The sequence below is a fragment of the Phacochoerus africanus genome, chromosome 5 (assembly GCF_016906955.1).
Source record: "Phacochoerus africanus isolate WHEZ1 chromosome 5, ROS_Pafr_v1, whole genome shotgun sequence".
Classification (NCBI taxonomy): domain Eukaryota; kingdom Metazoa; phylum Chordata; class Mammalia; order Artiodactyla; family Suidae; genus Phacochoerus; species Phacochoerus africanus.
The window spans coordinates 27,761,756-27,787,589 of NC_062548.1; the positions used below are offsets into that span (position 1 = coordinate 27,761,756).

Here is a 25,834-nt window from a genome sequence, read left to right on the forward strand (position 1 = left end):
CAGATTCGGTTCCACTGCGCCACGATGGGAACTCCTCACAAGGAAGACTATTACTGATCAGCCCCGGAAGGTTTCAAAACTCACCCATGACCAATTGGCTAGTAAGCAGCTGAGCCAGGATTTGAACCCAGGCCATCTGAGTCCAGTGTTCATGCACTTAATCACTGTGCCCTGTTCTCCCCCAGCCCTAGTGAGCAGGGGAGACCCTAGGTCTCCTGCAGCAAGGCCAGCGGCCTGCCCCCCAGGTCCCCTTCTCCACCCAGGCCCCAGAGCCCCTCGTGCCAGCAGCTCAGAAGAGCCCAGGGCCTGGGACTCAGCTCTCAGGTTCAAGGCTCATCCACTCTAAAGGTTCTGACACTCCAAGTCCCCACTACGCAGAGGAGGGCGCCACAAAACAGTGCAAGTGAATGCGCTTCACTGTGAAAATGAACGTGGCCTATGCTCACAGGTGAGGCTCTGTGTGGGCCTTTCAGAAGCCTCACCTCTGCTCCTACTTACAGATAACAGTCAGGAAGCTCAACGACCTGCCCAGGCTCACACAGCAGGAAGCAGCAAGGGTGGCAGGGACCCGGAGCCCATCTGAGGCAGCCTGCCACCCGCCCTAGTGGCCACACCCACGGCATATGGATATTCCCAGGCTAGGGATCTAATTGGAGCTCCGTCCTTGTCTGGGGCTTCCAGACAAGGACAGAGCTGTAAAGCTGGGCGCCTGGTCCCACCCTCTGGTTCTTAAGAAGGCCCCTACTCCGTTTCCCCAGGAGGTGGCATGGTTGTGGTTGCCACCCACCGTTCTTCATCAGGATCTTGATCTGATCGGCCAGGGGCAGGGTGCGCAGCTGGGCCATGGACAGGACGTTGCTGGGGGCCACAGGTTTGTCTCTGGTGAAAACAAAGGCGAAGGGTTACAAGGTCAGAGGCATGGGGCGGCGGTGGGGAGGAGGGGAGGCACCCAGCCCAACTCTACTCACTTCTCCTCCTCCTGGCTGGGAGGCATCAGCATCATGAGGTACTCACTGGGGTGGGGGGAGAAGCGGGGTCAGCAGTTCCCAGGACTCTGTCCTTGCCCCACACCAGCCCCCGACCAGGAGGTATCCAGACCCCAAATCCCACACCCATTCCTGGCCCTCTCCAGAGGACAGCCCCTCCACGTCCCTTCCCCATGTGACAGGAGGGGCCATAGGACTTTACCACCCTGGCCAGGCCGATCCCACCTGGGCGACTTGACGAGCTCGGTGTTCTCCACGCCGCTGGAGCCCTGGCACAGCAGGTACTGGCGCTCGTGCTCAGAGCGGCTGTCCTGAAGGGGGAGGAACACTTAGTGAGGGGACCCTCAGCTAACACTCTAGACCTCCCTCCACCAACCACAGTCCTCAGTCCTGCATCACCAGCCACCCGATGACCTGCTCTGAGGCCCCACAGGGTCACGTCTACCTCCTGTGCGCAGCATTCAAGGCCTCTGCAACGAGGCCTCAACCAACCACCTCCCTGCCTTGATGACCCCAGCACCCGTGCCTCGGTGCCCTGTCTGATTCAGGAACACTGAAAGCAGTGATAAAAATAGGAGTTCCCAGAGTTTTCTTGTGGAGCAGTGGGTTAAGGATCCAGCGTTGTCACTGCAACGGCTCTGGTCACCTCTGTGGCACCAGTGTGATCCCTGGCCCAAGAACTTCCACATACCATGGGTATAGCCACAAAAGAAAAAAAAAAGAAAAGAAAGAAAAAAGAAAAAACAAACAAAAAGGAGCTCCCTGGTAGCACAGTGGGCTAAGGATCTGGCATTGTCACTGCTGCGGTGTGGGTTCAATCCCTGGCCTGGGAACTTATAAGTAGTGCAAGGGTAGGCAAAAATAAAAGGGTGGCCAAAGAAAAAAATAAAAAGATAAAAATAGGAATTCCCACTTTGGTACAACAGGATCAGTGGCATCTTGGGAGCACTGGGACGCAGGTTCAAACCCTGGTTCCAGCACAGTGGGTTTAGGATCCAGCATTGCCCCAACTGCGGCTTAGGTTGCATTTGCAGCTTGGATCTGATGCCTGGCCCGAGAACTCCATATGCCTTGTGGCAGCCAAACTCCCCCCACCACACACACCCACAAACCTGATAAAAATAATAGCTAACATGCACTGAGCACCTACTATGTGCCAGTCTGCTCTAAGGGCTGTATACCTAGACCAACTCATCTCAGCCCCCAAATAACTACGAGGTTAGGTATTATTATTCTTCTTCCCATTGTACAGATAAGGAAATGGAGGCTCAGAGAGATTAAGTAACTTGCCTAAGGTCACACACTAGGAAACAGCAGAGCTTCTGCAAGTCTGACCCAAAGTCTAAGGCTCTGTCAACATAAATCTGTCTGGAAGGTTCCAGAGAAATCAGGAGCTGCTCTCTCCCAGTCTTTATAGCTAATATTCAGTTGCTTCCCTGACTCGATACACAATTCCGAGGACTGGGTTCTAAGTCAAAAATAGTAAAAATCACCCTTGGCAGGTATGCAATGAACTTGTCCATGGGACAGATGGCCATTCTCCACGGAGCGCCCAGTGAAGCATCTAGCTTTCATTCAGGAACCATGATGCAAAAAGGTACATAACCAAACACCAGGCCCACTCTGAGCCTAGCAAGATGCTCACCCTCAGGAGAGCCCAGGTGGCCACAACCCCCACCAGTGACACAGCAGGTGCAACTCACTCAGAGCACACACCAGGTAGAAAGGCAAGAACGGAGGACAAACTGTCCACAGAATGTAACCCCTCTCCCCACGGCATTACCAAGTGGCTGCAGCTGAGTCTCGAATAAGTTAGTCAGGCCACTGGGGACACTGCCTGGGCCCCAGCTTACCCTCAGGCCGCAGTAGTGCAGGTGCACCCAGGGCTCCTCGGCATGCTTCTTCTGCAGGAACTCATAGGATTGCACGCGCCGCTGGCGGGCCTGCTCCGACTCCGGCCGGGAGAATCGCACCTGGGAAAGGGGGGAGGGTCACAATCTGAGGCCTGGGACACTTCCTGGGTTGCCGCCTCAGCACCCACCAGGAGGCCAGGGAACCCTTCGTCTGGAAAACTTCCCCCTCCCCCCAGCTCAGTCTGGGCAGAGGTTAGACTGTCCCCCCCAGGTAGTCCGGCAGGAAGGCACAAAGAGACGGGGCCTGTTTCTGTCGGCTTCACCCCCAGAGCCCAGCTCTGCGCAGACCCTCCCAACCCTGGCTGCCTCCAGGCGGCTGAACTACCAAGCCGGCCCTGCTGCCCCCGAGGCTGAGCTCTCTCTTGGGGCCTGAGCTCACCGTGATCTGCTTCACATCTTCTTCTGCCTCATCCTGTGAAGAGTCTCCTGCTGCAAAGGGAAAAGCCGTGTTTGCAGCCTCTGGTGGTGGCTCTCCACTCCACCCACCAGGCAGGCCTCAGACCACAGTGTCCATGAATCCTCCTGCTAGACAGAGCATTAACCACTGCTTAAGTCGGTGGTTCTAAATTAGGGGTGACTCTGCCCCACCCCCCACCCCAGCCCAGAGATAGTCGGGAATTCAGAGACATTTTTCGCTGTCAAAATCATGGGAGTGGGGGCCACTCGCAGCCAGTGGGTAGAGGATGCTGTAACCCACCCCTTTAATACTTTTTCCCATGAGCAGCCCATCCAGACACACGGCAGGGCTGGGGGTCTAGAGCTCACCCTCATTAGCGGCCTCCCTCTCACGGTGCTTGGCGTCGGCCTTATCCAGGTAGGAGAAGCTGGGCCGCAGCTGCAGGATGCCATGTAAAGGTGTCAGGTGGAGCTCACCTGGCAGAGGAAGAAGGGCTTGGACCTGACTCTGGGAGCTGAGGCTGACCCACCCAGCTTGGCTCAAGGGAGTTACCAAGGGCCCCAGATTCCCCTAAAGGCCTCGGCCCACTACCAAGCCACCTCCCACCTCTGCTCTAGTCCCCAGTCTTAGGCTGATGGCCATTCCCAACCTGATGTGGCCCCTTTAGGCACAGCAAGCACACAAACTGGATGGAGACATGAACCCAGACCTCTGCTCAAAGCCACTTCCTTAAGGCTTGCCTACAAGCCCTTCTCTGCCAGCACTCAAGGGCCCCCCGACCCTGGTCCTCACTCCTCTCCCCACAACTGCTTGTTGCAGCCATATTGGGTGACCTGTCCACACCAAACACGCCCTGTTCTTTCCCCCAGTCAGGCCTCTGCCAGACCACCCTCTCTGCCTCCCTAACCGCCCCCACACATCCTCACCCTCCCACCTCTTCCTGTCAAAATTCTGCCCATCCTGGGAGTTCCCATCGTGGCTCAGTGGTTAAAGAATCTGACTAGGAACCATGAGGTTGCGGGTTTGATCCCTGGCCTCGCTCAGTGGGTTAAGGATCCGGCCTTGCCGTGAGCTGTGGTGTAGGTCACAGACTAGCAGCTCGGATCCCGTGTTGCTGTGGCTCTGGCGTAGGCCGGCAGCTGCAGCTCCGATGAGACCCCTAGCCTGGGAACATCCATATGCCGCGGGAGTGGCCCTAGAAAAGGCAAAGACCAGAAAAAAAAAAAAAAAATTCCACCCATCCTATTAAGAAACTGGCTAGTGAGAATGGAGCTGGAGAAGAGGTCTGGCGGAGCCAGGTGGAGGAGTGTCTACACCATGGCCTTTTCTTGTGAATCAAACCTGTGCACTGGGAGCCAGTGCAAAGATAACAGATTTCAATTGAGTCAATGTAAGCTTAAAAGAGAAGAAATCAGACAGAAGCTATAGCTCTGGGGAAGCTCTCTGGGCCTCCAGAGGGAGCAGAACTATATCCTTGAGACATGGGTTCGAAATAGAAGAGTGTAGGAGTTCCCGTCGTGGCTCAGTGGTTAAGGAATCCAACTAGGAACCATGAGGTTTGATCCCTGGCCTCGAGCAGTTGGTTAAGGATCTGGCATTGCCATGAGCTGTGATGTAGGTCACAGACGCGGCTCGGATCTGATGTGGCTGTGGCTGTGGTGTAGGCCGGCAGCCATAGCTCCAATGAGACCCCTAGCCTGGAAACCTCCATATGTGGCAGGTGCAGCCCTAGAAAAAGACCAAAAAAATAAAAAAATAAAATAAAATAAATAGAAGAGTGTAGTTATTCGACATTACTTTTATCCTATCCTAGTTTATTTCCTTAGTGTTTTATCTTTTTTATTTTATTTATTTATTTATTTATTTTTCTTTCTGTCCTTTTTAGAACTGCACCCGAGGCATATGGAGGTTCCCAGGCTAGGGGTCTACTGAGATCTAATTTACACACCATACAATTCACCCATTTCAAGCATACAATTCAATGTATTTTAATGCATTCGTAGAGCTGTTCAACCAGCATCGCCATCAGGTTTAGAACATTTCCACCACCCCAAAGAGAAACCCTGCACCCATCAGCAGTCACGGCCCATTCCCCTTTCCTCCCAGCTCCGAGGAACCACGAATCTACTAACGCAATGGGTTTGCCTATTCTGGACATTTCACGCGCATGGAATCATGTGACAGATGGTCCTTTGTGCCTGGCTTCCTTCATTTTGCTTCAATTCCAAGGCTCATCCAGGATGGAGTGTATCAGTACTTCTCCCCTTATGACAGCTAAAGAATATTCTAATCCACGGCTATGCCATGTTTGGGTACCCATGCAGCAGCCCAATGGACCTCTGGAGCGCTTCCACTTTTCTCTACCATGAAAAATGCCGCTACCGACAGGTTTTTGTGTGGAGATGTGCATTCACCTCTCTTGAGGGGATGCTGTCGAGGAAGGGAATTGCTGGGTCCTGAGTACCTTGTAATGAAGGTAACATTCTACCCCTGTCCCCAGAGTTACACTGTGTGTGTCCGTGTCCCAGGAGGACGATGACCCTGGAGCCCCATCACATCAGGTCTGGCAGTGTCTAGCCAGAAGTCCCTAGAGGGGGCCAAATCTGTTATTTCCACCACAGTCTGGCCTCTGTGGGTATCTAGCATACAGGGGAGGAGGGGACTGGACGCCAGGCTAGGGTGTCTTACCCCTGTCCCAGCTCCCATCCTGCTTCCTTCCCACCCCATCAGCCCTCACGAGCCACAGCAGCCCAGACGCCCAGCGCGGGTACCTTGCCTGTAGAGCGCAGCAGCGTAACGGGAGGTGTTGCTGGTGGTCTGCGAAGAGCAGAACGTCTGCTTGTCCATCAGCTTCCTAGAAGCACAGGGAGAACAGACGTCAAGGGGCAGGAAGCTCCAGGCCCCGGCCTGGCAGGCACAATGCCCTCTACCCCAGACACCTGAAATCCAGCCGCCAGAGACCAAGGCCACAGGACAGGCCACGCGGGCTACAGGAGGGGAGATGGGGATGAGGAGCCCGTACCTGCGGCCCAAGAGATAAGCACTGGGTGGGAGGGAGCTCCCTCTCCCCCATCAAGGGGCCAGCTTTCCTCTGCCTGGAAGAACTTGTCAGAGGAGTCGCCTTAGGAATGAAGACGCTGCCCATAAGGACATGTCTGCACCAGGCCCAGCGTGCAAAGGCTGTGCGTGCGAAGGCAGGACGCTGGCAAGGAGCCCAGCTATGGGGCCAGGGCCCAGACATCTCGTGAGGGCCTCGGAAGGCTCCTATTTGAAGAGAGTGACACTCAGAGGCCTCGAGGCCCAGGGAACTCACGAGGAGTAGGTGCTCGTCTCGTCAGCGCAGGCGCCATCCACGTTCAGCGCGATCTGCTCCCCTTTGCTGCGGCAGTAGTTGGGATTCAGCGTGTCGATGGCCATCTCGAGCTCTACCTGGAGGCCCCAAGCACCCGTGACCCACTGTGAGGACCCCGAGACACAGCCCCCAGGGGATCCCCCAACCCCACCATGACCACCTCCTAACCCCAGCCCCTGCCCAGAAACAGGACTGACCTCATCCCTCCCCGAGGGCCCCAGGGATCTGTCCACACAAAGGCCACAAACCCAAATTCCAACAGAAGGGCCAGAGTGCTTTTCTGCGGGAGGAGGGCTCATGTAGTTTTCTTTGTCCCCTTGATTCCACGCCCCAAAATCTAAATTAGGTGCCAACATTTAAAAATCAAGAGCTTTCCCCATAAAAATGCGTATTTCCAACTTCTCCTGAAATGTCAGCAGAATTGGCAATACTGGAAGAGCTTTTTTTACACGGCAACAGGGCCTAACGCTGCAGCTGCACACAGACAGGTGCAGCTGTTCTCCTGGTCCCTGTTGCCCCAGCCCTGCGAGGCAGGAGACTCTTCCTGTGGGGACCTCTTCACACGGTCCCCGCCCTGTCTGTGCGCAGGAGTCCACCCCACCCTGTCCTCCAGGTGAGCTGAGCCCCACTCCTTCCTGGCCTCTCTGGAGCTGCTCACCCCCTTTCTTTCTGAACTCATTCCATCGGCATCTTTCAAGACCCTGCAAGCTGCAGGTTTTCTTCCTAACTCGCCTGTCGCCCCTCTGGGCTTCCAGCCCCCCAAAAGGCCCGTCTCTGGCTTCTTCTCCCCTCCCCCCATCTCCATCCAAAGAGGGCAGCCCCACCTTCTGCTGCTTGGGCTTGATCTTGGCTGAGAGGTGCGGAATGTCATCGTAGGTCATCGAGGCTGGACGCACAGGGTACTGGAGATGGGAAAGGAGCCATCAGCCCACCCTACCCAGCTCAGAGCTGGGGGGCACTAGCCAAGAGTCAACAGTCACCCTCCACCCTAACCGCACCCCGCCCACCTGCATCCCTGCATCCCATTCTCACTGGCTCCACCTAGCCTCCTGCCAAAGAGCAATTTCCAGATGTCTCCAGGGGACAGGCCTAAGCATCAAGAACCCAAACAGGCCCCAGCACACATGGCCCAGGGGCCCTAGGAAACTACAGCCCTGCCGCGGCAGTGAACAGTAAGAGTCTGAAGTCGAACTGCTAGTTTACAGGTCATCCAGGTCGAGAAGGACAAGTGAAACAAGGCCGCAGGAAGCAAAGAAGGAAAATAAAAACAGGCAAACGCTGCTCACTGCTGAAGCCCAAGGATGCATCTGTGGACAAAGAAATGTCACCTGCCACACAGAACATCCTTCAGGCCCCACAGTCAGGCCCCCTAAGGTGCACCCTAAGGGGATTCAGGATGGAGAAAACAGGGTACAGGGCCTAGATGGCTAAGGTGCACAGCAAAGGAGAGATTTCAATGAGCCAGGCTTCCTATACACAGAAAAGGGCTAACCTCTTTAACTTGCGATATATGGTTTTTCTTTAACTAACAGTGATCTTTTAATATTCTGACTATTTGGTAGGTTGTTATTCTTTGTGGGGTTTTTTGTTTGTTTTTGGTTTTCGTCTTTTTTTTTTTTTTTTTTTTTTTGGTGTAAAAACTCCTACGTGTCCTGGCTCCTTCCTTACCTCGGAGCTCTCTGAGAGGCTGTCTCCCGGGCTTAAGTCCTCAGGATGTCCCCTAACACAACATAATCCTCAACTTTGAGGCTGCGCATTTCTTTCAGTCCACAGATACATGGGAATCACTATTCTCTCTCCTTTTGCTGCTGTGTGGACTCTTCCATAATAAAAAGCTGCAGTCAGAGAAAGGAGCTGGTCTGCCACTAACCTGCTCAGAGGGCCCCCTTTGGGCCCCAGCTTCATCAGAAGTGAAATTATTTTCTGTTACACCTGAGTTCTGAAATCCCTTCTTTGCTCTAAACACACCGGGGACATCCTTCCTCGCAGATGCACTTTTCTTCTTCTCCCCGTACTGTACGGATGCTACTGAGTGGATGGGTAAGTCAGAGAGATGGGTTGGGACCCACTCTCAAAAAGCTGTGGCCACCCCCCCCCAAAAAAAAAAAAAAAGAAAAGAAAAGAAAAGCAGGCTGTGGCCATCACAGTGGGAACCATGACAGCTTCCAGAAGCAGCCTGGTGGAGGCATGGTGGCAGATGAAGTAAACCCTCCTTTGGGGACATTTGTTATCCGCTGCTTTCTCACCCAAGGAAATGGCTGTTTCCTAAAAGCTCACTTAAATAGCAATACAGGAGTTCCCATTATGGCTCAGTGGTTAGGGAATCCGACTAGGAACCATAAGGTTGTGGGTTCAATCCCTGGCCTCGCTCAGGCGGTTAAGGATCCGGTGTTGCCATGACCTGTGGTGTAGGTCGCAGACGTGGCTCGGATCCCCCATTGCTGTGGCTCTGGTGTAAGATCCCTAGCCTGGGAACCTCCATATGCCACAGGCGCGGCCCCAAAAAGACAAAAAAAAAAGCAATACAGTGACTCCTCCCTGCTTCCTGGGCTGGAACTTAGGTCCAGGAATGGCCTGGAGGACAGCTGGCCTGAACTGGGCACTGAGCTGGGACAAATGTGCCCAAGACAGCCCGGGAGGCCCCTGGTCTGCCAAGGTCCGGGGCAGCTCTGTGATGTCCTGCTAACTGGGAAGAGTGGCGGGGAAGGGTGCACGTTCTGGAATCAGACAGTCCTAGCTCTGTTAGGACTTGCTCCTTGGGCACTCAGGCAAGCTCCTCGCCTTCCAGGACCATCAGGAGCAGGAAAAAAGAGGCAAATGGAGCTGACAGCTGGCACAGAGCCTGGCACGCTGTGAACACACATGGGTCACTGTCACCACCATCCATCCTACCCATCACTCTGCAGTCAGTCAAGGAAGCAATCGCAGAAGGAAACAACAGCTCCAGCCTCCTGGCCTACAGAGGCAGACTCCAAGGGACAGACATGGGGCTTCTGCTGCCCTATCCCAGAACCCCTGTGCAAGTTACTAGCCTCCCTAGGCCTCTTTTTCCTCATATGCAACATGGGAGCAAAGAGACTTCAGAACCCTCTTGCTGGGAATTGTAAAGTGCTGCAAAACAGTCTGACAATTCCTCAGAATATTAAACTTCGTTTCCACAGGATCCAGCAATTCCACTCCCAGGTATATACCCAACAGAGACGAAAACATCTCCCCACACACATTTGGACTGGAATGTTCATAGCTACATGATTCGTAACAGCCAAAAAACAGCAACAACCCAAATCCCCATCAGCTGATGCACGGAGAAATAAAATGTGGTACATATACCCTTACAAAGGAGAATATTCATTCATAAAAAGACATGAGGTACTGACACATGCTATAACACGGGGGAACCTTGAAAACATCACAGTAAATAAAAGAGCCAGACACAAAAGGCCACATATTACAGAACTCATTGCTATGAAATGTCCAGAATAGGCAAATCCATAGAGAGAGAAAACAGGTTAATGGTTGCCTAGGACTTGGGACGGGGGGGATAAGAGCAGCAGCAAACACTTCCTAAAATAGATTGTGGTTTTAGTTGCACGACCCTGTGAATGGACTTAAAATCCACGGCATTGACACTTAATGTGGGAATTGCATGGGTGTGAATTAGATCTCAATAAAGCAGTTATAAAATTGCAATAATAATCACCACCACGGGGTTCCTCGGGGGTGAGAAAACATATGAAAAGGGCTCTGAATGGTGCCTGCAGACAGTCTAGTGTTAACACCTGAGGGTGACCTGGACGAAACTGCTGGCCCGGCCAAGAGGGGAGGGGGCGGGGATAACCACTGGGGGAGACACACAGCTGGCAGGACCCAGGCACCACTGCTGCCCTGGAGCTGCCCCCAGAAAGGCCCTCCCCGAATCTCAGGGACACGGAGGCCCACGTTCTTGGTCCTAATGTGGCCAGGCGGCGTTCTGCGCAGTTCATGTGGGCCCAGCGGATCCCGGGAGGACCTCTCAGGCAGCTACTATTACCACCACTGCTTTGCAAATGAAGAAACTGAGCTGCCTGCCCAAGGACTTGCAGCCAAGCAGTGACGGAGCTGGGTCTCAGTGCTGGCAGACTGTCCCCAGAGCCCGAGCTTTAGCCACCACACCCTTCTGCCTTGGTTTTCCCAACTTCACAAGGAGAGACTATCACTGACCTGCCCCTAAAAGCAAAGAGCCTGTCCCGTCACGCCCTCTAGGCCAAGAATTCTCAGCCACGCGGAGGTTCCCCACTACTCCCTGGCCACCACTTCCCGTGTCTCCACTCCCACCATCACTTGCTTTTTTCCCGCTTTACCGTCATGTCTTATGATTACCTGAAACAGATAGAGCTTCTCTGCCAGACTTTTGGCCAAGTACACGTCGATCTGGGAACAGGAGAAGAAGACTTAGTCAGGAGACAGAACCCAGAGCCCAACCTGCCCCTGGCACACACCTGCTCCTCGACTTTCAAGTAAGGGGTAGGGGCTCCTAGGGGCAGTTTTGGGGAGGAAGAAATAGCTCAGCTGATGCTAAACACAAAGAGAATCAGGCATGGCTCAGTGGGTTGGGAACGCGACACTGTCTCTACGAGGATGCAGGCCCCATCCCTGGCCTTGCTCGGTGGGTTAAGGATCGGGCACTGCCTCAAGGTGCGGCGTAGGTCACGGGTGCAGCTCCAAATCAACCCCTGGCCCGGGAACGTCCATGTGCTGTAGGTGTGGCCATAAAAAGGGAAAAAAACAAAGGGAACCAAATCTCCAATCTGACATCCAGAGCCCCCTGGCCAGTTTCATCTCAGTCCAAAAAAAATGTATTCCCTGAGGCTGCCCCAACCAGAACGCATCCTAGAGAGCCGGAGGAAAGACTTTTCTGATGAGGATGGGGCAGAAGGCCCCTGCCTGTGGGCTCTATCACCTGTCCTGGACTGGCCTGTCTTAAGGTGGTCTGATCTGGCCCTACTTTCCCTTTCTTCTCAACCCTCACTGCCCCTGCCCCACCTTGACCTCCTGCTTCCAAGCTCTTCCTATGAACCATGTTCTCTCCTATCTCCAGCCCTTAAGGAGAGAGCTCATCAGGCACTGGGGAGGCATGTGTGAAGAAAATGCTCGGAGTTCCCGTCATGGCTCAGTGGTTAACAAATCCGACTAGGAACCAGGGGTTGCGGGTTCGATCCCTGGTTTCACTCAGTGGGTTGACGATCTGGTGTTGCCATGAGCTGTGGTGTAGGCTGCAGACTCAGCTCGGATCTGGCGTTGCTGTGGCTGTGGCATAGGCCAGCAGCTACAGCTCCGATTAGACCCCTAGCCTGGGAACCTCCATATGCCACAGGTGTGGCCCTAAAAAAGACACCCCCGCCCCCAAAAAAAAGAAAGAAAGAAAAGAAAAAGAAAATGCTAGGTGGGGCTAACAGCACATGCAAAGGTCCGGAGGCTCGAGGATGTGTCCTCGCCTGGGCTCGACTCTAGAATCTATCACCCTACCGTCTGCAGACCCCTTCCCTGTCAGCTCCCCCCACAGATGCTAAGCTTCTGAAGGGCAGGAACACTGCCCGGGCTCACTGCTGTCACAACCCCCAGCACCTAGTGGATCCAGGGAACAACTGCTCGATGACTGAATCTGGGAAAGCCCAGGAAGAAGACAGAGTTGATAAACCCATTCATTCATTCAACAAATAGTTACTGAGGCTCAATTAAGTGCCAGGCAGTGAACCTGGCTTTATAGACACAGAGGTGAACAGAACAAAATCCTTGCCCTCATGAAGCTTACAGTCTAATGCAAGGAGATGCGTGTAGGGGCTGAGAAGAGCTGTGTCCAAGTGCAAGGCACGGCCAAGGTAAGGGGCTGGGGAGGGTGTGCAGAAGAACATGGCACGAGGCAGGATGGTCAGGGCATCCTTTCTGACAAGGTGATGCTGGCTCGGATACCTGAAGGAGGCGAGGGGTCAGCCAGGGAGGTATGTGGGAAAGAGGGTTCCTGGCACAGGGATGTCAACAGGTCCCGGGCTGGCCTGAGGATGGATGGGAGGGACCCTGCCCTGACAGAGGGTGGGGAAGAGCAGTTACCTCCTGTACGACTGGGTCATCCTCTTCATTGGCCATACTAGGGGGGAGCCAGCCGCGCAGTCCCTGGACTCGATCTGCAATGAGAGCAGGAGGCCTGGGCCATCAGTCAGTCATTCAACCAACACACCTAGGCACCTACTCTGCAACTAAAGAGGGAGAAGCCTGAGACAATCAGAAATTGATCTTATTTCTACATTTATCATGCAGTCAAAAGAGAACAGCCCATTATATACCCTACTGGCCAAAACAAAACAAAAAATCTGAAAAACAAAAAAACAAAACCGGGGAGAAACCACCAGGTGATGGATGCAAACAGGTGGACCCAAATATCCACGTGTCAGCTACACCCATGCAAAAGAATAGATAAATGACCCATTTTAGGGGTTTTCGGGCCACTCACAAAGAATTCACTGCCAGGCAGGAGGATGGAGCTGGCTAGTCCACAGCCATGATGAAAACACTCAAGAAGTCATCAGGGGCCATGGGGAACCTTTACAGAGAGTCTGATGTGCAACAGGAAGCGCCAACTTTCTGAAGTCCTGCTTTGCAGGGTGACTCCATCTCTGATATTTGATTCTCAAGCTGACTTTTAACCCAACCCTGAGTGAGATGACCTCCTTTTCTATGATTTTGCGTGTGTGTGTGTGTGTGTGTCTAAAAATGACCCTCGTCATATACTCTTCTCTTCATTGTCCCCATTTTACACCGAGGCGGCTGGAACGCCGACAGTTTTATGTGTCTTACCCAAAGCCACACAGCAAGCAAGCTGTTCACATCAGTGCCAGGCTGTCCAACTTCAGGCCACAGTTATAAGGTAGGGGAGTTCAGAGGAAAGGGAAGGGCCTTCCTGCCGGGGGCAGGGGAAGGGGCATTTGGGCTGGGCCTTGAAAGACACAAAGATTGGGACAAGCCAGGAGAGCAGGGGGAAGAAGGATTCCAGGCAACAGGCAGCACATCAAGTACCTGGAGGAGGGAAGGCAGCAAGGGGCTCCAGGGCGGAGGGCAGGCACACAGTCCCTCTGTATCAGAGGGGAAGGTGGGGACTGGATCCAGGACCCAAAGGGACACCAATATCTGCAGATGCTCCAGCCCCTCACCCTGGTGTAGCATCTGCACATAACCTAAGCACAGCCTATACTTTAAATCATCTCTCGCTTTCTTATGATATCAAGTACAATGCAAATGGTATATAAATAGTTGCCAGGCGCAGGGCAGATTTAGTTTCTGAGGTCAGTGGAATCCTTGAATGCAGGGAACTCCCTATTCAGAGGGCTGACCCTTCCTATTCCCAAAGGGAGAGGATGGTCACAGCTAGACAGGCTGCTGGGCACCCTCAGATCTCAGCGGTTCCCATACCTCTACTTTTCGGTAAGACCAGAAAGACTTTTACCTTATCTGCTTCATATTTGAATGCTTTATTATTTAGAAGAACATAAAATCTTTCACCACGGGATGCAATGGCATCCAAGCCCCCTGCCCTGGCCCCTTATTCCAGATACACATTCCAGACTCTGAGGTTGCTCAGGCCAAAACCCTGGCATCATCCTCAATGCTTCTCCTCCTCTCATCCCACACCGGCAAATCCCGAGGGTTCTACCTTCAAAGTGTCAGGAATCTGCTCTCCCAGCCACTGCCTTAGAGCAGCAGGTTCCTAACTGGTCTCTGTTTCCCCTTTGCTCCCTACCGTCTCTGCTCGACCCAAAGCAGCAACCCGCTTAAAAGCCAAGTCAGACCACGTCACTCCTCTGCCTTCGAAGTCTTCCCCTCTCACTCAGAAATAAAAGCCAAAGTCTTTTTCGTCCCACGTGTGACCCTAAACAAGCTCCTCCTGCCCCCTTTCCTCTCAGACCTCATCGCCCACCCCACCTCTGGGTCTTTGTAACAGCTCTGCCCACCCCCATAACCTCAGGGCTCCCTCCTCCTGCTCCTCTTTCAGGTTTTTTGCTCAGATGCTACCTCATCGCTAAGACGTCCCGGGTCCATTCGATTTGAATTTGCAATAGCCTTCCCAGCCAGCTCCTCGCCTGTTCTGGTCTTCTCCATAGCACGTGTCACCCGCCACCCGACCCCCTAGAGCTCTGGGTGTGTATCCATCCCCGCCCCCACTGCCACGAAGCCGTAAGCCACATGAAGGCAGAGATTTTCGTCTATTTGGTCCCTTGCTGCACCCCCAGTGCCTAGCACATAGCAGCTGCTCAGTATGTACGTGTCATCTGCATAAATGAGCCACGGGAATGCCATTTACTAGGGAGCCACCACAGGACTGTGAGTGGAGGGAGACGGCAGAGGGAAGCAGGCTACTCAACAGCCAGGGATTAGGAGACCGGCTGAAAAGCACAAGCCTCCAGATCAGCAGTTTTTGGCAGCCTGCTACTAGCCGGACAGCCCAAGACCCTGAGGCACCTGCCCAGGCTGCCAAGGACCATAAATGTAGGAGAAGGACCTGCCTTCTTCACAGCTGGCTCTGTGGACAACTGAAAGACTGGGGACTCCCAGGTGAGCCAAGGACCAGCCCATAGGTACGAAGAGGGTGTGGCCTAGGAGGATCCTAAAACACAGTCTTTCCTGAGAGACTGGCTTTCTCAGCTCTCTCTCTACTGGCCTCTCCTCAGTCCAGGGGGAGCTCAGGGAGGAGGGTGCACCTCCTCTTCCTGATAGAACATCTGAATAGGTGAACGCAGCGGCCATCACCTCCCCTCACCCTCCCAGCCAACATCATCCAACTCAGGGGCTTTCAAACTTTTCAGCCTAAGACCCAGGTATGGAAATCCATTTCAGGAGTTCCCACTGTGGTGCAGTGGGTTAAGGTTCTGACTGTTGTCTCTATGACAGCGCAGGCTGGGTACCTGGCCTGGCACGGCACAATGGGTTAAGGATCAAGGTGAAATTCCATATGCCACAGGTGGGGCCAAAAAAAGGAAAAAGAAAAGATCCATTTCATATAAATGACCTAGAGCACAATTACCTAACTAAAACAAAATTTCAAATAGCCATCAATTATCGCTTTTGTACCTAAGCCATGATATTTTTTTCTTTTCTTTTTTTCAGGGCCACATCTGCAGCATATGGAAGTTCCTGGGCTAGGGGTCAAACCAGGGCCACAGCTGCCTGGCTTAGGCCATAGCCACAGCAATGCCAGAAATCGAGCCACATCTGTGACCTATCCCACAGCTGATGACAACACGGGATCCTTAACCCACTGAGCAAGGCCAGGAATCGAACCCACACCGTCATGGATCCTACGTCGGGTTCTTAACCCTCTGAGCCACAACAGGAACTCTGAAGCGATGGTTTTTACCCGCAGTCATTAAAATTAAAAATACCGGTTACAATCCCTCTAAGTTGATTTCACATGCCACTAATAAATCTGGAACTGCAATTTGAAAAGTACTGCTCCGACTAGTCTTTCCTGCCTCCAATCCTCCCAGAATCAGCCAGAGTCGTCTTGCAGAAAAAGAAATCACATCATTTCTCTACTCAAAGCCCTTCAACTATCACATAGAATAAAATCCAAATTCCTTTCCGTGGCCTCAAGGTCTCATGTGAGGCTAAGCCCAAGTCTGCCCCAGGACCTTTGCACCTCGTCTATTTTCCTCCTTTCAAGGCTGACCTCTTTTCATTAGATACCATCACCCCAGTCCCTCCAGGAGCAGAGAGGTTCCCCGACTATCCACCTTCAATAGCACCCCCGCCCCATAAGTGTTTCCAGTCACAACCACATTCAGGTTCTTATCACCATCTGGAAAAACCTAGTCTATTTGCTTCTGAGTTGTCTATCTTCTGCATCAGAATGTAAGCTCCATGACAGCCTCTCAGGGCTTCAACCACAAAAGTTGAAGTTGAGTTGATAGAGGGATTACTATCTTTTTAAAAAAATTCATGCTGATCTCCCAATATCTAGAACAGGACCTGGCATAAAATTAACACTCAATACAGTACACAAAACGCATACAGACCCTGTACCCAGGGAGTCTAGCTCAGCCCCACTGAGAGACTAGTGGCCTCATGGCTTGGGTCTCCTGGACACATGAGGACAGGGGTGTAGCCTGTCCTCCCAGGCCGCCACAAGCTAAGCTTCCCTAGCAGGAGTGAGTGAACCCCTGGGCCTCCACAGGGTGACTTGTGGCCGGCCACAAGGGGACACTGTGGCTGTGGCTCCATGGTGCTGGGCACAGAAAACAGACCCCAACAGGGGTTTTGCTCGACAAATGGAAAGGGGACAAGAATGCCAGGTGAGCTAAGGAGGTGTTCAGAGCAGAGGAGCAGCCTGAAGGCCCCAGCCAGCTGCATCCATCTATGCTGTCCACCAAACTGAAAAGCAGAGGGGACTGCAAATAATCTCCAGCTCCTAGAGGGAGTAAGATAGGGTGAGGACAAGATGCTTCGGAGTTAAGGGGAAAGGCCCCTGGGCAAATAGTCTCAAGGTCTGGATTCTTGGCTGTGTGCCCCTCCACACGTTCCCCCCCTCTTTGGGTCATCCCTTTCCACTTCCACTCAAGGGAGGGATAGCCTAGGGGCCAGAAGAATTACCTCTTAAAACTAGAGTCAGACCCTCCCTTCTCCAAGAACTTAAAATACATATTCCCATTTCTCTGCTCAATAGCCCTTTAAATCAAGATTTACCATCTCCAATTAAGAAAGCAGAAAACAAAGTTTAGAGTGTTAACTTACCCAGGGTCACAGTGCTGGAGAATGGCAGAGCTAGGACACAAACCTAGGTCTAGCTGATGGCAAAAGATCCTTATTCTGGTTCTTAACGACTATGCTGCAAGCATCTTTAACAAAAAGCAGGATGGTACGGTGGGTAAGAGCGTGGACTCTGAGGCAGAACTCTGTAAGTTCAAATCCCAGGTCTGCTGCTAGCTACCCTTGTCCCACCTGGAGCTGTTTGATCTTAGGACTGCTCGTTATTTTCATCCCTAAAATGGGGATAACAAAAGTACCGACCTCAGAGGACTGTGGTGAGGGTTAAATAAGGTATAAATATAAGCCAAAGACAGGTTTGATACAACTTGGCACATTTTCTTCCAATATAAAAGGGTAGGAGATCTAGCCAGGAATCAAATGCTGTAAGCTGGGGCTTCTCCCGTCTTACCCTACTTAGTCCTCACCACAACCCTATGAGGTGGGGAATTCTGTTATCCCCATTTCACAGATAAAGAAATTGTGGCGCTTGCTAAGAGCTCTTTCTGCCCCCAAGCCCCAACGATTCTAAAGCTAACACAACAGAGCGACCTTGTTCATTTATTTACTGGTTTACTTGACGTGCTTACTGACACCTCTTCCGACCAAATAGTCAGGGCTGTATCCGCCGCCCGTAGTTGGTTTTCACTTAGCCCTGAGTGGTGGCTGGAATAAATGAATGAAGAAATCCGGGCCTGGCCGCGCGGAGACTGCTCTGGTTCACCGGCCAGGAGAGGGCCTGGGTATCCTCCCCCTGCCCATCAGGGCGGGCCGCCGGCCCCGAGCCACACTGTCCAATGGGTTTCGCCTCCCTCGCGGGTGGTCAGGCCCCCTTCTCACGCCCACCACGCAGCCATCGCTACGAGCCGCCACGCCGGCAGGTCACCGGCTGTCTTCGGACAGGTGCTCCCGTAAGGAGGCCCGCCTGAGCCGGGCGGGGCAAGGCGGCTGGCCCCTGAGTCACCGCCGGCAGCCTCGGCCGCGGCCTCACCAACCACCGGGCCCAGCCGAAGTCGAAGCCCGCGGCCGGCCCAGGTCGACTGAGGCAGGCTGCCCGTCCTTCCACCACCGAGTCCCGAGCGGCCCCCGGCCTCTGGGCACCGCGCGGCGCGGGCCTCCCGGCCTACTCCGCAGCCCAGCCCAGGCCCACCTCCTGAGTGCGGCCCGGCTCCAGCCTGGGCAGGCGCAGCCCACTCGGCACTCACCTCTCCGCGGGGCCCGCAGGCGGGCGGCTGCAACGGCCCAGGTACCCGCGGGCAGCAGAGGCGGCAGCGGCCCGGTTCTTCTCTCAGGCAGCGGCCATGTTGCCGGTGGAGAAACTCGGGCGGACACGTGGGGGGAGCAAGGCCAGCCCTCGCGCTTCCTTTTACCCACAATGCCCCGCCCCGGCGCACGCGGACCCGCCCCCCTCCGCCGCTCCATTCATGAGGTGAGCCAGCCCTTCCCGGCAGCAGGGGGCGCTGATGCTGCCGCAAAACAGCTGAAAACCGTCAAAAGACCGACCTTGGCAGCGGTGGGATTCGAACCCACGCCCCCGAAGAGACTGGAGCCTTAATCCAGCGCCTTAGACCGCTCGGCCACGCTACCTGGTTACGCAAGCTGTCTTGCAGAAAACTACTTCATACGTTTATGTGCATTTGCGTGTACGTTTCTTCTTCCCCTTAAATGCTTTACTTCATCTTAATAGAACTATTTAGAATATACCAGGTACAGAAAATAAAATATTTCCTCTAATATTTAGACAAGACTTGTTCCGAACCGATCTTAGAATGAAAAGCAGTTTAAGAATCTGTATTCTTAGTGGGCATTAAACCCGGAGACCCTAAATTAACCCACACGGAAGACATCATGGACTTCAGCAGTAACCTGCGCCAGGGGCTCCAAAAGCCAAACCAGGGGAACTTCGAGTGGGCCGTTTTCTCTAAAAACTCAGGTGTTTTCATTTTTAGTTAAAGTTTTATATGGGTTATTGCAAAATATTAAAATTTTTCAGACGAAGTACCAATGTTCTTTTACCTTTGGCCCCCATTGAAGTCCCTCCGCTTAGTACACTGTGTATCCTTCTGGATCTTTTGCTGTGAATTTATATGGATGTATACGGATATATTCATATGGATAGATATATCCATGGAAAGTGTTTCGTTTTTATCGTTGTGGATTTTTACATAAATGTAAATATTATTATACTATGATTATCTGCAGCTGACTTTTTTCACCCCACTATGTTTCTTAAATATCTATCCAGGTTGATACATATATAGATATTTAAAAATACCGAAAAAGCGCAAAGAAAAAACAATTATCCATACACCCACCACCTAATGTTGTGGCATTTCACTTTCAATTTTTTTCCTATGTATACTTTTTTCCCTACGTATATGCTTTTGTTATTAAAAGTACAAATATGTCGTCCTTTAAAAAATCCATTAAAAATATTAGACCATTACAAATAAAAATGGACTATTACAAATAAAAATAAAAAGCCTCTACCCAAATGTCATGAATTTGATTCATATCCTTCCAGTCCACTTCTCATACTTTTCTATCCACCTATCCACCCCTGTGTACATATACCCAGGAACAATATATACTATGATCTTTTTGCTTTTCATTTATGTAAACCTTACTATATTGTACCTATATCATTCTGCCACTTGCTTTTCTACTCTAGTTATGTTTTTTTCTATTTATTTTGACAGATGTAGATCTAATTTATTCCATGCTATGAATATGGAATTTATGTTGTTTATATTAAGTTGTTAAATTCAAGTTTCTGGTAAATATCCAGTTGGCACACACCCTAATATTTGGGCAGTTCATATTCCTCCTTCTCTTCAGTTCCTCTTTAACCCTTTTTTTCCTCCCTTCATGTTAAGTATTGATATGCAAAGATTTCATTGTCCTTGGGAGAGTTTGTTAAAGGAATCTTTTTAAAAATACAGAAAAAGCCATCTATCTAGACCAGAGCAGGCACAAAGAGCAGAGCAGGGATCAAAGCTAAATGAGGAATAGTCCTTGAGATCAAGGAAAACATTGATCCAGGCAGAATGTTTTAGTATCAGGAGAGACTGTTTTTTCACTTGTGCGTTGGGTTTTCCAAAAGGAGGACAATTGGGGGAATCTCTGCCTTATCCCTCTTTTCCAGGAATTGCCTGACCAGCCCAGAGTCCATCCAAAGTCGGTCCCCGGGCAGCCATCTTTGTGCTATGGTCCCTTCTTCCACACCATGTCCCAGGGGCTCAATGGTAAATATTGGACAGGGGTTGGGTCATTCAGATTCTCAATCTGAACTGAGACAAGATGAGTTCCTGATTTATTTTGACTGTGTTAAGGGTTGGAGTTAGTCTCTGAGATTGACTGGAACTAGGAAGAAAGTGGGAGTTGGGGTGTCCGTATTCTGTGAGATGGACTAGAGAAACAGAGGAAGCCAGTGTACGTAAAAAGAATGATAAAAATGAGAAGAAGAGCAGAGGATCATAGAGAAATCCTGATGGTTTTGTGGCTCCCATCTCAAGATTCTTCCCAGGGCCCAGGAGATTTCATGTTCTTCAGAGACATCCCTTTATCATGGTAATGAAGTCCTCTTTTCTGCTAAAGCTAAGGCTATTGGGTCAATTGGACCAAAGACCCTCAAAAAATAAAGTTTAAATTTAAAAAAAGAAGATCAATTGCATGATAAGGGCTCAAATACAGCTAAAGATATTTCTGCCAGAATATTCTGGAGCAATTCAGCTCTCTGCCTACCTAAACGTACTCAACGGAATGCTTAACAGAAGCCTGTAGGGATACAGGCTGATCCTAGAAGGCAGAGCACAGGACCTCCTTTTGGGCATTTCTTGCAGACCTGGAGCGCCATTACACAGCTGTCTTGTGACAATCAGATGTGGAACTAGTAAGCAGGAGAAGCAGAATATTGCATCAGAACTCCTGGACCCACGGGGTCCCAGCAGCTTTATGTAGGGGGAGAATCCTTGACTGTCCCTTGGCAGGTCCAATCGGCTGCCCCTTGGTGTGGCTAATGGGGCAGGTGGAGGGGGCTGGGCAAGCACCACAGATCAAACACTGTCCATTTATCCCCCATCCCCATTCTAGAGGCCTGTTAGGCCGAAGGGCGTCTGCCTCCAGATCATAATTCCTCAGCTGTAGGCAGTGCGGATGGACATGGGGGTTCAGTCCACCCTTCACTCCTTTGCTCCTGCGAAAGGAAAATCATCTCAAACCTGGTCTGAGACCACACCGTACCTGCATGAATCTCCCTCTGGAAAGAACTTAACATTCCTGAAAAAAAGGCTTAACCGTTTTTCTTAGGAAATTTATTAGCATTGAGATTTGTACTGGGAAACTAATTTTCTGCCCACCCAGCTGACTGCCGGTTATCAGTCAAGGAGGTAGTGAATGGTAATAGGACATTTTCTCTCCCTCTCTCTCTCTCTCAACAATGATTATTTAATCATTCTCTTGTCCTGTAAAATGTCTCTACCAAAATAAAAATCAGAAGAGTATCGTCTTGGGGCGGGGGGGGCGCTGAGGGAGATTTCTGGGGGGCTGCAAATGTTCTCAAATCCATCAAGCTCTGCACTTGAGATTGTGCAGTTTACTCCATGTAGGTGGATACGGTAATAAAAAATACATTAAAGAACATGCCCCTAACCAAGTATGGACCCTAGAACTACCCTCCCTGAGGCTTTATTTACATTTGCAAAAAGATTGTAATACATTTTTGGCATAGGCTTGCAATAAAATAATCTGAAAACTTTTCTTTAATGCTTCCCTCTAATCTTCAGGGCCCGTTTTCTCTTCCTGGGAATCTGTTGCTTTTGCCTTTCCAGAATCCTTTCCCCCGCTTTTCTGCTTCCAATTCTTATTTTCCTCGAGGAAACACTCCTCCCTGGGGGCTTGAAGGAGCTGACAATCAAACACTAAGGGGGCGGGCATAAGATCCAAGTTAGGCCAATCAGATGCTTTATCCTGGGAACTTGAATCTGGAGACCAGACGCAATGATTTCTCTCGCGAGTGGAGCTGGCAGGGGAACGGTTACCTTCTGCTAGATCCCCAGACTTGCCCTGGAACCTCCCTTATTTATTTATTTATTATTTATTTATTTATTTATTTATTTTAAAATATGGAATGCTTCACGAATTTGCTTGTCATTCATATGCAAGGATCATGCTAACCTCCGTACTGTGGTCATCTTGTTTATGTGCTGCCCAAGAGAGCACTCCCTTTCTGGGGCCTGATTGTGTTTCCCTTTTCTCTTCCAATATAGAAGCTACTTCCTTCTCAAAACGAGTGCTTCTTTGGTAATGTTAGCCAGGGTCAATTTCTCTTACCTGCAACCAAGGAGGGGAAAAAAAAAAAAGCTACACGTACCTAATCATAAGCTGTTTTGAGCTAATTCCTCCACAAAGCAAAAAATGGTAACAATTGTAACTGTTCCACTGTGGAACAACTCAGAGTGCCTGCTCCTCTGGCTCCTAGAATTTCCTCTCCTATTATTCAGGTTTTTTCCTTTTGTTCCACTTCCTGGGAGATTTCTTCAACTTCATTCTCCCAGCCATCTATTAAGTTCCTCATTTTCCTAAGGGTGTACTCAATTTACAAGAGTTGTTTGCTTTGTGAGTTCTTGGAATCACATCTTGTTCTTTTTTTCATGGATGCGGTATTTTATCTAAGAATATTGTTTATTACTTCGTTTTTTTTCTCCAGGCATATTCTATTTTATCCAAATGCTGTCCTCTGTTGGTTCGATCTGTTATATGAAATGCTTTCCTTGCCTATGGCTCTTTGGGTAGCAGTTCAAGCTTAAGAAGGGGGCTCTAGGAATTCCTTTGGTGGTTCAGCAGTTAAGGAAACCGGCTAGGATCCATGAGGATAAGGGTTTGATCCTTGGCCTCACTCAGGGGGTTAAGGATCCTATGTTGTGTTGAGCTGTGGGGTAGACTGGCAGCTGTAGCTCTGATTTGACCCCCTAGCCTGGGAACCTCCATGTGCCTCAGGTGCAGCCCTCAAAAACAAAACGAAACAAACAAAAAATAATGGGGTTCTTCTGGTGGCTTAATGGGTTAGGGATCCTGAGTCACTACTGTGACTCTGGTTATTGCTGTACTGCGGCTTCAATCCCTGACCTGGGAACTTTTATATGCTGGGACACAGCAACACTCCCACCCCCCACCCCCCTGGCAAAAAAAAAGGCTCTAATACATTATCTGGGAATCTCTATGAGTGTGTGGGTGGAACTTGGCTGAGGTCTTTTTTGTGAGGTGCTCTGGCCAGCCTGTTTCACTAGAGAGAAGTACCTTAATTCTTTTATCTTAGGGCTGGTTAGACTCCCTAGAGATTTCTGCCTTCCACCTGGAGGGACAAGGTCAGCTACCAGTGATTGGGAGCACAGCTTAGTAAAAAAGGCTGCTGGAGACTTTACAGCCAATACAAGAACTTCCCCAACTCTCCCTTCAGCAGAGTGGTCTCACTCTACTTCCTGGTGTCCTAGGCATCTGCAGGGTGATGGAGGGGCAGTTGGCTAGCTACACTGGGATGGTGAGTGAGTCTAGTGGTCTGATGCTTTAATAGTCTTTTTATTGAACTTACTTTTTTTTTTTTTGGTCTTTTTAGGGCCACAACCATGGCATGTGGCAGTTCCCAGGCTAGGGGTAAAATCGGAGCTACAGCTGCCAGCCTCTGCCACAGCCACCGCAACTCAGGATCTGAGCCGTGTCTGCAACCTACATCACAGCTCACAGCGATGCCGGATCCTTAACCCAGTGAGCGAGGCCAGGGATCGAACCTGTAACTTCATGGATACTAGTCAGATTCATTTCCACTGAGCCACAATGGGAAGTCCTGAACCTACATTTTTAGCCCCATTTCACTCCTCCTTCCAGAGGTTCCTGGTGCCAACTCCTCAGACTTTTGGGGGTTCTTCAATGATGAAAACGGAGTTGTGGAGTTCCCGTCGTGGTGCAGTGGTTAACGAATCCGACTAGGAACCATGAGGTTGCGGGTTCGGTCCCTGCCCTTGCTCAGTGGGTTAACGATCCGGCGTTGCCGTGAGCTGTGGTGTAGGTTGCAGACGCGGCTCAGATCTCGCGTTGCTGTGGCTCTGGCGTAGGCCGGTGGCTACAGCTCCAATTGGACCCCTAGCCTGGGAACCTCCATATGCCGCGGGAGCGGCCCAAGAAATAGCAACAACAACAAAGACAAAAGACAAAAAAAAAAAAGAAAACGGAGTTGTTTCTCAGATTTCCCTACAGCTGACTGAGGATCCACCCTCCTTGGGTCTACTAATTCAATCACAATCCATCTACTTTCCAGCATCCAAAATTTTGTTGCTGTTGACACCTCTTCCTTTCCATCCTCAGTGTTTTACGCCACTAAGAAAACCTCTTTCCTGGGAGTTCCCTTGCGGTTCGGCAGGTTAAGGATCTGGTGTTGTCACTGCATTGGCTTGGGTTGTTGCTATGGCATGGATTTGATTCCTGGACCAGGAATTTCCACATGCTGCAGGTGTGGCCGGGGGTGGGGGAACGGGGGAGGAAAAAAAAAATCTCTTTCCTATCAATTTAGTGGGGACTTGGGACCAAATGGACCTAACTATGTGTGTTCAATATACCATGTATATTTATGCTAATGTCCAAATTTCTTAAAGCTCTTAAGATTTTAAAAGAAATTCTCCTTTGAATTTCTTAAAATTAAAAAACCAGAGTTCCTGCTGTGGCCCGGTGGGTTAAGAATCCGACCATAGCACTTTGGGTCACTGCAGCAGCAGAGGTTCAGTCCTCCACCCTGCGCAGTGGGTTAAGGATCCAGTGTCACTGCCACCGCAGCCTAGGTGGCAGCTGTGGCTCGAATTCAGTCCCTGGCCTGGGAACTTCCATACGCCACAGATGCGGTAAAAACAAAAAAGCACATCACCATTAGCTTGAAACCAATGATCATATCAGGAACCAAGATTTTCTTAAGCATCAGATCACAAATCATCTCGAACAGACATTCTCTTCTTTGAAACTGATGACAACTCAGATGATTGTAAAGATTATTCTTGGTGTTACAGATGAGAGAAAGCAAGAAAAAGAGGTGCACATCCTTTAAAGCAAACAGACAACACATGCGCCAAATCTGGAAGGTATTTTATATGAATTTATTAGAATGCTAAAAATCAAGAAACCTTGCATAAAAATATCCAATTTGTTGCAGCTTGAAAAACTGGAAAATGGAGCGATGGTGGGCTCACACTCATGGCGACAACCATTCAGAGCTGAATCTGGGCTGCCTCTCAGGTGATGCTGAGCCCTCCAACTCACCCTGCCTCCATCCAGCTACCTCACTCATTTGTTACCAGGAGACATCTGACTTGAGACCAGAAAGAAAGAAACAATTTTATTTGGAAAGGCAAAATGGAACGTAATACATACATCT

The 25,834-nt window shown here is 50.9% G+C and overlaps 1 protein-coding gene and 1 non-coding gene across 2 annotated transcripts in view; both read right to left on the bottom strand.

Annotated features, from left to right (window-relative positions):
• POLR3E (RNA polymerase III subunit E) overlaps nt 1–18,765 on the bottom strand; it is a 32,328-nt gene extending 13,563 nt beyond the window's left edge. Inside the window, exons 1-12 of the mRNA XM_047780330.1 lie at nt 18,624–18,765; nt 12,736–12,809; nt 11,008–11,058; nt 7,473–7,550; nt 6,610–6,725; nt 6,068–6,150; nt 3,665–3,772; nt 3,279–3,328; nt 2,840–2,959; nt 1,212–1,297; nt 969–1,013; nt 788–879 (exon numbers count right to left, since the gene is read on the bottom strand). Coding sequence (XP_047636286.1) covers nt 788–879; nt 969–1,013; nt 1,212–1,297; nt 2,840–2,959; nt 3,279–3,328; nt 3,665–3,772; nt 6,068–6,150; nt 6,610–6,725; nt 7,473–7,550; nt 11,008–11,058; nt 12,736–12,771 — 865 coding nt within the window. The 5' untranslated portion in view covers nt 12,772–12,809; nt 18,624–18,765. The remainder of the gene's footprint in view (nt 1–787; nt 880–968; nt 1,014–1,211; nt 1,298–2,839; nt 2,960–3,278; nt 3,329–3,664; nt 3,773–6,067; nt 6,151–6,609; nt 6,726–7,472; nt 7,551–11,007; nt 11,059–12,735; nt 12,810–18,623) is intronic.
• Nucleotides 18,766–18,923: 158 nt separating this feature from the next.
• Nucleotides 18,924–19,005, bottom strand: TRNAL-AAG (transfer RNA leucine (anticodon AAG)). Its single transcript has one exon. It is a non-coding gene; the product is annotated as a tRNA-Leu (tRNA).
• Nucleotides 19,006–25,834: the final 6,829 nt, after the last annotated feature.